The sequence below is a fragment of the Mobula hypostoma genome, chromosome 15, assembly GCF_963921235.1.
Source record: "Mobula hypostoma chromosome 15, sMobHyp1.1, whole genome shotgun sequence".
Lineage (NCBI taxonomy): Eukaryota > Metazoa > Chordata > Chondrichthyes > Myliobatiformes > Myliobatidae > Mobula > Mobula hypostoma.
The window spans coordinates 58,160,051-58,173,705 of NC_086111.1; the positions used below are offsets into that span (position 1 = coordinate 58,160,051).

The 13,655-nt window shown below is 42.5% G+C and overlaps 1 protein-coding gene across 2 annotated transcripts in view; it reads right to left on the reverse strand.

Annotated features, from left to right (window-relative positions):
* Positions 1 to 13,655, reverse strand: part of fbln2 (fibulin 2) — a 259,586-nt gene that overhangs the window by 198,508 nt on the left and 47,423 nt on the right. For both annotated transcript variants that reach the window (XM_063068129.1, XM_063068130.1), the window contains one exon: positions 293 to 466. In XM_063068129.1, the coding sequence (XP_062924199.1) occupies positions 293 to 466 (174 nt within the window). The remainder of the gene's footprint in view (positions 1 to 292; positions 467 to 13,655) is intronic.

The window sequence follows — 13,655 nt, forward strand, 5'->3', positions numbered from 1 at the left end:
TGAAGCAGACACAAAAGATCTCATGGGTCTATTTTAGTGATTGGCAGTAGAGATGTTCCCAATGGCCTATCAAATATTAAAAACAATATGAGGTGGAAATCTTCAAAATCTCTTTGTGGGAGCTTGTACTCAAATTGCCAACACAGTTCATACATTACCAAATCGTGACTACATTTCCAAATAACTTAATTGTTCATTGGCCATGGAGTGCTGGAGAGCAGCTTAAGTTACTGAATCAATACCATTTGTCTATTTCATTGCACTTTACCAAGAAGAAACTGAAATAACTTACGTTTAATTTCTTCATGAACGGGTTCCTCTAAGGCAGGAATAGAGGTGGGGGGATCCCATGATGGAGTTAGGGATGTTGTAGGAGGAGCTGTAGATCCTAGAGTGGCAGTGGTTGTGGATCGAGAAGTAACTAAGTCATCACTGGAGTGGTTGGCTTTTTTCTCCAAGACCGTTCCTTTAATAGGAAAGACAGAAGAACATGTTCAGCTGTTTGCACTGTGACTTGAGGAAGAAGCAGTTGAATATTTAAATACTTCTAAAGTGATCTTCAACTCTTTTAAAATGAACTTAAATGATTTTTATCACCTTCTCTTGATGAAATACATCCAGTCCAACAGGCTTCATTCAGTTCACCTGTAATTAACACAGCTTCTTTCTCATGTGGGTGGAGAGCTTTCAGTGCTGGTATCCCACTACTCCTGTATCCTTTTTAGACGTGCACTACCTACAAGGTTCGAGATAATGCCACTAATCTTCTCTCTGCAAATCCCTCCAAATCCACTGGAAGTAGAGTCACAGAGCCAGAATTAGGCCATTCAGCCCATTGAATCTGCTGTCATCCCATTCTCCTGTCTTCTCCCTATACCTTCAAAATCTTTACTAATGAAGAAACTGCTTTAAATAGACCCATAAGGGCAGAATTAGGCCATTTGGCCTATCAATTCTGTTCTGCCATTCTATCATGGCTGATTAATTATCCCTCTCAACCCCATTCTGCTGCCTTCTCACCATTATTAATTAAGAACCTATCAACCTTCACTTTAAATATATCTAATGACTTGACTTCCACAGCCGGGTGTAGCAATGAATTCCACAGATTCACCACCCACCCACTAATTCCTCCCTCTCTGTTCTAAAGGATGTCCTTCTATTCTGAGGCAAAGCCCTCTGGTCCTAGACTCTCCCACAATTGGAAACATCGTCTAAACATCCACTGTTTTGGCCTTTCAATATTAGGTAGGTTTCAATGAGTTCCCCCACATCCCCTCTCATTCTAAACTCGAGTGAGTACAGGCACAAAACCACCATAAATATTCCTCATTGGTTAACCCCTTCATTTACAAACCTCTGGCTAAAGAAATTCTTCCTCATCTCTCTTCTAAAGGGACATCCTTCTTGTGAGGCTGTGCCCTCTGGTTCCAGACTCTCAACCAATGAAAACAGCTTCTCCGCAGCCATTCTAAGGCCTTTCAATATTCAGTAGATTGCAATAAGATGCCCCTCATTCTTCTAAACTCCAGCGAATACATGGCCAGAGCCATCAAAAATGCTCCTCGTAAGTTAACTCTTTCATTCCCAGGATCATTCTCATAACCCTCCACCCCCCAGACCATATAAAATAGAAGCAAAATTAGGTCATTCGGCCCATCGAGTCTGCTCTGCCATTCTATCATGGCTGATTTATTACCCCCTCAATAACCAATCGACTGCCTTCTCCCATAACCTTTGACACCCTTATCAATCAAAAACTTATTGACCCCTACTTTCAATATACCCAATGACTTTGACCCCACAGTCATCTGTGGCTGAATTCCACAGATTACCACCCTCTGGATAAAGAAATTCATCCTCATCTCTGTTCTAAAGGGGTGCCCTTGTACTCTGAGGGTGTGCCCTCTCGTCCTAGACTCAAAGATTCAAAGTACATCTATTATCAAACTATGTATGCAGTATACAACACTGAGGTTCATCTTCCCAGAGACAACCACAAAAGCAAGAAAACCATGGAACCCATTCAAAGAAAGTCATCAAACCAACCTCCCCAACACACAAGAAAAAACAAATCGTGCAAAGAGCAAAAAAGAGCAAAAAAACACAGAATATAAAACACAAAATCAAAACAGTCCAGACATATTCAATCCAGCTCAGTTCAGTTCAACCTAGCACTGTGTCGTTTGATATCTGCAGGTTGCCCCGATCAAAAATGACCAAAATAGCAACAAAAAAAAGGAGTGAGCTGAAACGTGAATTACGGAGTCCAATCTACAAATTGCTTCAATTAAACCTTGCTAGAGACCCAGGATTCCAGCACAATCCTCTAGTAATATCGAGTAAGAGGGAGAGACAGATGGTCACACACAGACACCTTCCTCCGGCAGCAATGTGCGAGAGGCTGGTAGATGGCGTTGAATATCCACTCTCCATCTGTCTCGCCTTGATGATTTCAATCTTCCTTGACGTTTCAATTGGCAAGATCGGTGATAAATGGGGTCAATTGTGGCTTGGCACCCAATCTTTAGGATTCTTGGCCTTGAGGCTGCACGCTTCACTCAAAACCTCACTGAACCCCCTTGGAGACAGCAAAGCACTAGATTGCTCAATTGGCCCGAAAATACACCACCAAAGCTCCAACAGCAGCAGAACCGCATTTGAAAAAGAAAGGTAGAAGAAGTAGTTTTGTGAACCATCTGGAGGAAATTGCCCTTAGTCGTGTTGTTCACTGGTCCCAACTCTTCTTCCAGAACTCTCCCACTTTAGAAACCGTTCTCTGCATGTCCACTCTATCTAGACCTTTCAATATCAGTTTCAATGAGATTCCCTTCCCCACCCTCATTCTTCTAAATGTCAGCTATAAAACCTCATACCTTTTCATTCCTGGAATCTTCTATGAACCCTCTCCAATGCCAACACATCCTTTCTTAAATAAGGGGCTCAAAACTGATCACCATATTCCAAGAGCAGTTGAACCAATGCCACATAAACCTTCAGCGTTATATATTTGCTTTTATATTCTCGTTCTCACAAGATGAATTCTAACATTGCATTTGCCTTCCTTTTGGCCAACTCAACCTTCAAGTTAACCTTCAGGGAATCCTGCACAAAGACTCTCAAGTTCTTTTACATCTCCAATTTCTAAATTTGCTCCCCTGTTTAGAAAATAATCTATGCCTTTATTCCACCTGCCACTTCTCTAACCATTCTCCTAATCTGTCCAAGTTCTACAGACTCAGTACTTCTTCAACATTATCTGTCCTCAACCTAACTTTATATCAGCTGCAAACTTGACCATCAATTGCCAAAAACTTTCTTTACAACCCTATCTACTGTACCTGTGATGTCTCTTTCAAGGAATTATGGATTTGCATTCCCAGATCCCTCTGTTCTACCACATTCCTCAGTGCCCCACCACTTACCATGTAAGACCTGCCAAAGTGCAACACCTCACACTTTACTGCATTAAATTACATCTGTCATTTTTCAGCCCACTTTTCCAGCTGGTCCAGATCCAGCTTCAAACTTTGATAGTCTTCCTCACTATTCACTTCACGGTCAATCTTGGTGTCATCTGCAAATTGTACATAATTTGTTCCTGCTTGTCTATATCTGGTATGTGCCGGCCTTTTCTTAACCAGGGCCTCAACATCTCTCAAAAACCAAGGTTCTATAAGCCTGTTATCCTTGCCTTTTACTCTAATAGGAACATACAAATTCTGTAATCTCAAAATTTCATTTTAAAGGCCCCCCACTTACCAAAGACACCTTTGCCAAGCAATTGTCCCACTCCACACTTGCTAGATCCTTTCTGATACCATCAAAATTGGCCTTTCTCCAATTTAGAATCTCAGCCTGAGGACCAGATCTATCTAACATTATGATCACTAGTTGCAAAATGTTTCACTACACAAACATTTGTCACCTGCCCCGTCTCATTTCCCTAGTAGGAAATCTAGTATCACACTCTCTCTAGTTGGGACTTTTATGTACTCACTAAGGAAACTTTCCTAAACACCTTTGACAAACTATTTCCTATCCAGCCCTTTTACAGTACGGGGTCCCAGTCAATACATGGAAAGTTAAAATCCCCTACTGTCACAATCTGGTATTTCTTGCAACAGTCTATGATCTCTACAAATTTGCTCCTCCATATCCCGTGGACTGTTGCGTGCTCAGAATATAATCCCATTAACGTGGTCATACCTTTCTTACTCCTCAGCTCTACCATAAATCTTCACTAGGTGAGCTCTCCTGTTTGTCCTGACTGAGCACAGCTGTAACATATCCCTGACTAGTAATGCCACCCTTCCCCTTGAATCCCTTGCGCTCTGTCACATCTAAAACAATAAAACCCCAGACCACTGAGCTGCCAGTCCTGTCCCTCCTGCAACCAGGTCTCAGTAAGGGCTACAATATTATTATTCCATATGTTGATCCATACCCTAAGCTCATCTGCCTTTTCTACAATACGTGCATTGAAGCATACACAGCTCAAACATTAATCCCACCATGCCCAATCTTTCGATTCGTGACTTTGTGTGTAAGTTAACATCTTTCTCCACAACCACTCCACTATCTATTCTGGCGCTCTGGTTCTCACTCCCTTGTATCTCTAGTTTAACACCCCCTCCAACCCCGTGCAGCACTAGCAAACCCTCCTGCTAGGATATTCGTCCCCCTCCAGTTCAGGTGTGCAAACCTTCTCTTCTGTACGGGTCCCAGCTTCCCTAGAAGAGAGCCCAATGATCTGAAAAACTTATGCTTTCCCTCCTACACCAACTCCTTAGCCATGTGTTAAACCGTATGATCTTCCTACCTCTGGCCTCACTAGCACGTAGCATGGGTAGCAATCCTGAGATTACAGCCCCGGAAATCCTTTCCTTTAACTTAGCACCTAACTCCCTGAACTCACTTTGCAAGGTCTCGTCACCCATCCTACCCATGTCATTGGTACCAACATGGACCATAACCTCCAACTGCCCCCCCTCCACCATCCACTGCGGGCTCAATACAGGATGTCCCTGACCCTGGCAACCAGGAGGTAACAAACCAAACTGGAATTTTGGTCTAGTACACAGAACATCCTTTGTTTCCCTTACTAACAAATCCACTATCACTACAGATCACCTCTTCAACCCCTCCCCTTCTGATTCACAGAACCAGACTCAGTAGCAAAGACCTGACCACTGTGGTTTTCCTCTGCTAGGATGTCCCCCCCACAATGTATCCTGAGTGATATACCTGTTGTTGAGGGGAATGGCCAGAGGGGTACTCTGTACTGGTAGCCTATCTCCTTTCACCCTCCTGAGAGTCATCCAATTACTGTGCCCTACACTTTGGGTGTAACTACCTCCCTGCATGAACAGTTTATCAACTCCTCAGCCTCCCAAATGATCCGGAGTTCATCCATTTCTAGCTCCAAATCCTTAACACGGTCTGTTAGAAGCTGAAGCTGGATGCACTCCAACTGTCCCATATTAGCCGGGACATCCCGTATATTGGGCTAAATTGGTTTGTCCCATATCTCCCCCGCTAAGGTAGAGCGTTCCTATGAAACCATTCGTAAGCCGAAATGACGTAAAGCGCAGAAGCAATTACCATTAATTTATATGGGAAAAATTTTTGAGCGTTCCTAGACCCAAAAAATAACTTACCAAATCATACCAATAACACATAAAACCTAAAATAACACTAACATATAGTAAAAGCAGGAATTATATGATAAATACACAGCCTATATAAAGTAGAAATAATGTATGTACAGTGGATCAGGATCAGGAAGATTAAGCCAAAACCATTTTGTAGAAAAAAATCAGCACGTACACGCATGTGCATGTCACGTATGTGCTCACTGGTGCCCGCGCAAGGCTTCATGGTGATGGTAGTCTTTCTCGAGGTAAACACAAGTGTCCCGTATTTGACTGCTACTTTTGTCCCTTATTTGGGAGTGAGAAAGTTGGCAAACTTAGTAGCCCTCCATGCCTTGGCTAAAAGTCCTTCCAAATGAAGTAGCCATTTACTGCACATCCTCCAATGTAAAATTTCGTATTTGATGCTCACAATATGCTTTCCTGTACTTTGGAGAAACTCATGCCTATGGGGAAACCACATTGTTGAACATTTCAAATTAAACTTTAATTCAACAGGTAATTTCTCCTTTTTCTATTTTACCTCACACGTAAGACTGTATGTTTCTGTTCTATTCTGTCTCCTAGCTGCGTAACAACTTTGTTCACAGACATTCACTCTGTTTTGCACGATTATTAGACTATTGACTAGCTCCGCAGTCAATAAGATGGACTCTTGACCTCACAATCTACTTGGTTATGACCCTGCGCCTGATTACCTACCAGCACTTTTTGCACTTATTCTGTAATTGCGACCCTTTATTCTGCATTCTGCTCTTGTTTTATCTTATACTGCCTCGATGCACTGTCGTAATGAATTGATCTGCATGAACAGTGTGCAAGACAAGTTTTTCCACTCTATTTTGTACTGGCAAGAATAGAAGGGGCCATGCCAACATCCCTGAGGAAACAGAGGGAACGGCGGGCTTTCTTGGCCATGGCTGCGCCAGGACAGGCTACTGGTGATGTTCACTCCACTAGAGGAGTTTCCTGGGTTGGGCATGTTCTTTCCCATCCATGTCAATCCACCATGTCATTCAGGGGCCTGCCCCTGTCCGAGACCTGGGACCTTCTGAACCAGTGAAATCAATGTCTGCTTTCAGCAAAGTTAACATTTGGGGTTTGTGAAAGATGGACACTACTCAGGAAACTCTGAGCCATTGCTTGCGTTAGGAAATAGATCTATGTCCACAAAACATTGTCAGAATCTGGAGATGCATGGTTACTCTATTTGAACAGGGTGCTGGTATTGTTATTATAGCTGAATTCACAGGGAAGGGCAGCTGGAAAGTGCTCAACTGAACAAAGAGACCAGCAGGAAATGTTGCTGAATTATGGAGTGTTGGAACCATATACTCACTTGGCTGCAACTCAACCAAGTGGAAGCAGATGTTTGGAGGATGATTTATAAAGCAAACAAATGTGCAGGTTGTGGATTAGGATGGTCTGTGCCACACCACTTACCCTTGGGGTTCCTCCATAATGTATGAAGGAAAACATAAGTAAGTCACTGGAAAACATAAGTCGGTTCCCCACAAATTTTCCCAGCTCCCTATCTAAAAGTATGGAAGCCCCTTATGTTGGTTAAATTGATCTTCATCACGATCCATGCACGAGGAGGCCTACATATTCTGTTGCCTAGCAAACGATAGGTGGCAACATCCAAGTAACATACAACTCTATCACAGTTGAATTCCTGCCCCTTCAGATTTATGCTCCCGTACAGGAAAATTTTCATCATGGTGACCACTAGTCAATACTCATATGCAGCTGAAGGGTCTCACCACAATTCTTTCTTCTGCAACAGTTAGTAAATCAACCCTTCTGAAAAATACTTCACCCCCAGCAACTTGACTCCAGCTCCTCACTTCACCTACCTACCTTCCCCCTCACCTGGCTTCACTTATCAGGTGTCAGCTTGTACTCCTCCCACCCCTCTACCTTTTTGTTCCGGCTTCTTCCCCCTTCCTTTCCAATCCTGATGAAGGGTCTTGGCCTGTATCATCGGCAGCTTATTCCCCTCGAAAGATGCTGTCTGACCTGCTGAGTTCCTACAGCATTTTGTGTTTGTACCTCTAGATTTCCAGCATCCACAGAATCCGTCATGTTTACAGCAAAGCTTTTGCCATATGCAGTTGAAGGGACTGACTCGCAACACTAGAAGAAGAAGTGCACTATATCTGAGGGAGGTAGACATACCTCCACACAATTAAGCAAGCTATCAGTTACCGGTCCAATTCATGCCTTGGGATCCTGATATCCAGGAATGTAACTAAAATGTTTCCCTTCAGATACTACTGGATAATAAATCTAATAGCCTGCCTATCATGATTGGTCTTTTCTCAGCTGTTTGAAGGAACCGTAGACAATAAGGCACAGTTGATGGGGCAGAGGATGAGGAAAATTAAAGTGAGCAATGTCTGTGCCTCTATCTAACCCATTCCAACTTTACCCACAGTGGGAGCATAGATCTGAATTCACCCTTTTTCTCAGAGTCACCAACTGAATTTACCTGCTGTAGCACTGTCTGTATTGACAGAACTCTGGAAGATGTCAGAATTCCAGGAAATTTTTGCCCGTTTAGGCTTGGACTCTTTCTCCACTTTCAGCACTTCTGCAGATATTTGCTACATATGATGTGTGGTAGCTCTGAACACACCCCAAATCCTATGACAAGTTTTGACCAGAAAAAAAAGTGATTGTCCAAATCAAACTTTTGAATGCCCCTCATGCTTTCAGTGCTGTTGGCAACCCAACTAATTATTCCCCAAAATTTTATTGTATTCCACTAATAATGAGAGAAGATGCACAGTGTTCTGCTTCCAAGTGAAATTTGGTTGCACCCGGTATTTAAAATTTGCCCTTCCTGCTCAAAGCCACAAAGCTTGATGGCGTCACTGGTAACTGTTATTACAGAGAATTGCCTGTGGTGCAGGAAAACACAAATTACAGCAATTAAACTTTATAATGTTTTGAAAGAGGGAAAGCAATAAATGTATGTATATGAATTGACGCACACAGGAATTTGATATCGTGGCCTTTACTATTAACGTCCACAGAAATTACATAACAATATCTAAATTTACCTCACAAATACAGTGCGTGTTGGATAATGTTTCAGTTGAAATAAATTTCAAGGCAGTACAACATCATGTTAGATTCCAAGAGAGAGAGAGAGCAGTTAATGACTATTTAAAATGTTTTAATGTTCACTCCAAAGTACTTTTACATATGCATAGTTTGAATGAAGACTAGCATTTGCAAAGAGCCTTTCATGTCTCTTTCAGAACATCCCAAAGTGCTTCGCACCCAATTAAGTAAGAAACATGGTTTGCTATGAACAGATGTGTTCATAGCAAGCCGTCACAAACAGCAATATTGTTATGAGTAGATTATCTGTTTCAGCACCACTAATAAAAATATAATTATTCACCAGGATATAATACCATCCTTGCATCCTTGCCCTTCTTCAAAATTGTGCTACATGTCCACAGCAGATAAAGCTAGCAACTGACAATGCACTCCCCCAAGTTTAAGTTTATTGCAAAGGATGCATACCCAATGATATAAAAGCCATAAAAATTATTACTTTGCAGCACCAGCACAGTATGTTACAAACATGATAAAATAAATTACATTAACTTATATTAACAAGAATTATACATAACTTATATGACAAAAAAACCTATTAGTGCAAGTTGGGGGTAATATAGTCAAGGCAGAATTTGGGGTTTTCATATCAGTTTAAGAACCTGATGGCAGTGGGGAAGCTGCTTGTTGAGTTTTGAGGTGTGTGTCTTTATACTCCTTCTCTGATGATAGCATGAGAAGAGAGCATAGCCCAGATGGTAGGGGTCTTTAATGATAAACATTACCTTCCAAAGCAATCTCTTCTTGTTAATGTCCTTGATAATGGGGAAAGCTGTACCCAAGATGGAACTGGCTGAGTAGATGATGGCTCAGTACTAGACCAGGATGTCAGCCCAAACTAAAATGATATCCTACCAAGTTAGACAAGATCTGCATGCCGTAATCAAAAGTGAGAAATGCTGAGGAAAAACAAACAATTCTCCAAAAAAAAAACTGACTCCAAACAAAGTGCAACTTAGAAACAGACGTGAATAAATTATATTTAACCACTGGGATTCATTAACGTTGGACCAAAGGGCTTGCCAAACCATTACGCGAGCAACAGGAAACACAGTTACTTTCTGACTATAATTTACAGCAATCGCCTGAGGCCTATTGAAAACAGAAATACACTGTTTAAATCAAAGTTGCAATCCCATCCGGCTGATTGTTCTGTAAGATTGCTGCAGTAAGACTTTCTTCGGTAATGAATTGGAAACAAATCTCCAGGTTCTCAAAAGCCACCCTGGAGGGTTAGGATCAGCTAAGGAGTGTTCCCCCAAACAGAGGGCTCTGCATTTGGGATAGACCTTCCACTACTTGCCCCCAGAGTAGCTCTCATCATTACATCACCTTTCTCATGCCTTCATACCTCTCTACCTCTTCCTCCTTTGACCACTTTACTTTGTTCCACACTCTTTCTCTAATACCTCCACATTACCACCCGTTCAAACAGATTCACTGTGACATCTTCATTGTTTTCATTCCTCAGTCTCTCTAATGGGTGAATTCACCATCACCATAAATTTCAAGCTTCATCGTAGTTCATCAAGTTCTCTGATCTCACTCCCTGCCTATTTCATTATACATGCTTCCTAATCACTTCATAGTCCTGCCCTGGGAATTACCAATGCAACCCTTCAACAAGTACCATGTCATTCTCATAGTCAGCGTCACCTGTAATCACTGCCTCCTATTGCTCTGCACACACACGACTCTTCTTCCCTTACAGCCCTACATCCCTCTGTGATTCCTCCAGAAGGAATTCTGTCCTAATTAATTTCCAGTTGCACTTTCAGAATTCCAGATCACTTAAAGCATTAACAATCTTGCAAGTTCTAAAAGACTTCCACTGACACTACAGACAAAAAAGTTGATGGTGTAGGGGTGAATAGCATAAGAAACATTGGGAAATCCTGCTCTAGACTAATCCTGAAAGAAGATATTGGTATCTGTCTCTTTCATAGGCATGGCACTAAGACTTGGAATCTGATCCCTAAATCTTTTGGTTTTTCCATCACTCTGCTTTCTTTTAAAACAGTTATTAAATCAAACCTAGTGACAATTCCTTCCTGGGAACTTGTCTCCAGCTTCTCACTTCACGCTTCCCACTCACCTGGTTTCACCTATTACTTTCCAGCTTGTACTCCTTCCCCTCCCTCTATCGTCTTGTTGTGGCTTCTTCCCTCTTCCTTTCCAGTCCTCATGAAGGGTCGCGGCCTGAATCATTGACTGTTCATTCCCCTCCACAGATGTTGTCTAAGCAGCTGAATTCCTCAGCATTTTGTTTTTGTTCCTCTGGATTTCCAGTATCTGCAGAATCTCTTGTTTTTACGACAAAGTCTTTTGTCTCCTCCACTAGTATCTGCCTCTGTGATGTGGTATCATATTTTGTTTTGTGTTTCTTTTTAAAATTAGAAAGTCAATGAAAGCGCTGTCCATCAACTGATCCCAGGACTCCTCAATGCTCTCAAGTCCTTCACCCCTTCCTTCCGCTTGCACATTTTTTTTCATGTAAGGAAACTAAAGGATGTTATTGTTATTAGTGGAATAGCTAAAGGTGAGCAGAGACGTATTCTCTTAGATTGAGTGGCAGGAAGATTGCCAGGGCAGACATACACCAGCCCCAAAGAGAGATGGCCAGGTGCAGTAGTTCTGGGACTATCAGGTCACTGATCCTGAATATTTTGAAGCAAATATTTGAATGAATCAAAGAGGTTAGCAAAGGTGAGTACAACTTTCAGTTTCTTCAAGTACCTGAATAATACCTTCCACCCTCCCCAACCCGATTCTCTCCCCTGTATCAATTGCTTTCATCTATCACAAGGGCAGCTTTTTTGGTTTAGTTTTATTTAGAGATACAGTGCGATACAGACCCTTCTGGCCAAACAAGCCACCTATTAACACGAGCCTAATTACAGGACAATTTACAATGACCAGTTCACCTACTGACCAGTATGTCTTTGGACTGTGGGAGAAAACCAGAGCACTCGGAGGAAACACGCGCACATATGGGAAGAACATACAAACTTCCTCACACAGGATGCCAGAATTGAACTCTGAACTCTGACACCGCGAGCTACAAGGGCGTATGATAACTGCTTTGCCACCGTGGCCCAAGATACTTCTCATTCTCTAACACAGAACACGCTTAGAGCTCCCCTGGTCGTAAGACCATATGACATAGGAGACGAATTAGGCCATTCAGTCCATTGAGTCTGCTCCGCCATTCCGTCATGGCTGATTTATGTTCCCTCTCAACCTCATTATCTTGTCTTCTCCCATAAGCTTTGACACCCTAACTAATCAAGAACCTATCAATCTCTACTTTAAATGTTGCTTTGGCTGAAGAAATCCCTCCCCATCTCTCTTCTAAACAGAAGGGTGTCCTTCACTCCTATCCTAACAGTCTTCACGTTCATCAGATCATTCTCCTTAATTTCTACCAACTTTAAAGAAAGTATTCTTCTCTCCTCCCATTTCAGTATTTCACAGGGACTAATTCCCTGGTCCATAGCCACAGTAATACCAAACAGAAACAGACTCTTTGGCCCAAACAAGGTTTCTTCCTGAGCTTGTCCCATCTTCCTACATTTAGCCCAAATCCTTCTTAACCTTTCCTATCCATGAACCTCTCCAACTGCTTTTATAGATTGTAGTTGTGCCCACCTCTTCAAATTCCTTTGGTGGCTCATTCCAAATATCCTTGCTCCTCTTGCTTGTTTTCATGATATAAATAATACACAGAACTTTGTCGCCAGCCCAGCTTCAAATCTCACCAGCCCCTTCGCAAATAATGCAGCCTCAAGTTTAAGACACTTATTGAGCGCTGAGCTGTTCCAAAACTTTTCAGCAATGGACACCGCTTCACACTGCTCTTGGCAAAGTGATAATTTTTCTGCAGTTGGCATCTCAATTTTCATGACTTTCACAATGTAGTCCTTTGACTTCAGCAGTTCCAGCATATCCATAAAGACAGCAGCCACAAGCTCAACTACCCACCATCTTCCCACACCCAGACAATAGCATTAACTCAGTGGTGGACTAAACATTCAACGGCGCACTATGGCCATGAAAGCCAGCAACCAGCAGGAACATGACAACCACTCCTGTGAAGGGTCAACATGTTGAAGTGGTACTTTCTTTATTCATCCCACATTTGTGGGTTTTGTAAGCTGTGCCAGCATTTCATTGACTACAAGAAGGTGGTGGTAAGCTACCTTCTTGAACCTCTGCAGCCTGACCCTGAGCTTATCCCACATCCTGTGGTGTGGACAAGCCCACAATTGTATTCCATAGAGATCTAAGACTTTCACCCAGCCACAGTGAAAGAACAGTGATATAATTCCAAGTCAGGATGTGTGTGTGTGTTGTTTGGAAGGCAACTTCCAAGTGGTAGTGTTCCCATACTTCTACTGCCTTTAAGCTTCTAGATTGTAATGGTCGTAGATTCGGAAGCTGCTGTCCACATTAATAAAGTGAGGATGGATGAAGGTTTGACCGGGCAACCTTCCCCTCTCAGCCCTTTTATTCTGACCACCCACTTGTACTTCTCCTTACTGCTGAGACTGCTGTTGTTCCGCTCCCTCCAGCACAGGTACGGAAACAGCCATGCCCTTGAATGGAAAATCCTACCAGAAGAGGTGGATACTGCCCAGCTGATAATGGCTAAAACCCTCTCCACCATTGAGCGAGAGTTGTCGCAGGAAAGCAGCATCCATCATCTGGGAACCCCACCACCCAAGTCATGATCTCTTCTCGTTGCCACCATCAGGAAGAAGGTACGGGCACCTCAGGACTCTATCACCAGGTTCAGGAACAGTTATCACTCCTCAACCATTAGGCTCTTGAACCAAAGGGGATAACTTCTTTTAATTTCACTTGCCCCATCAC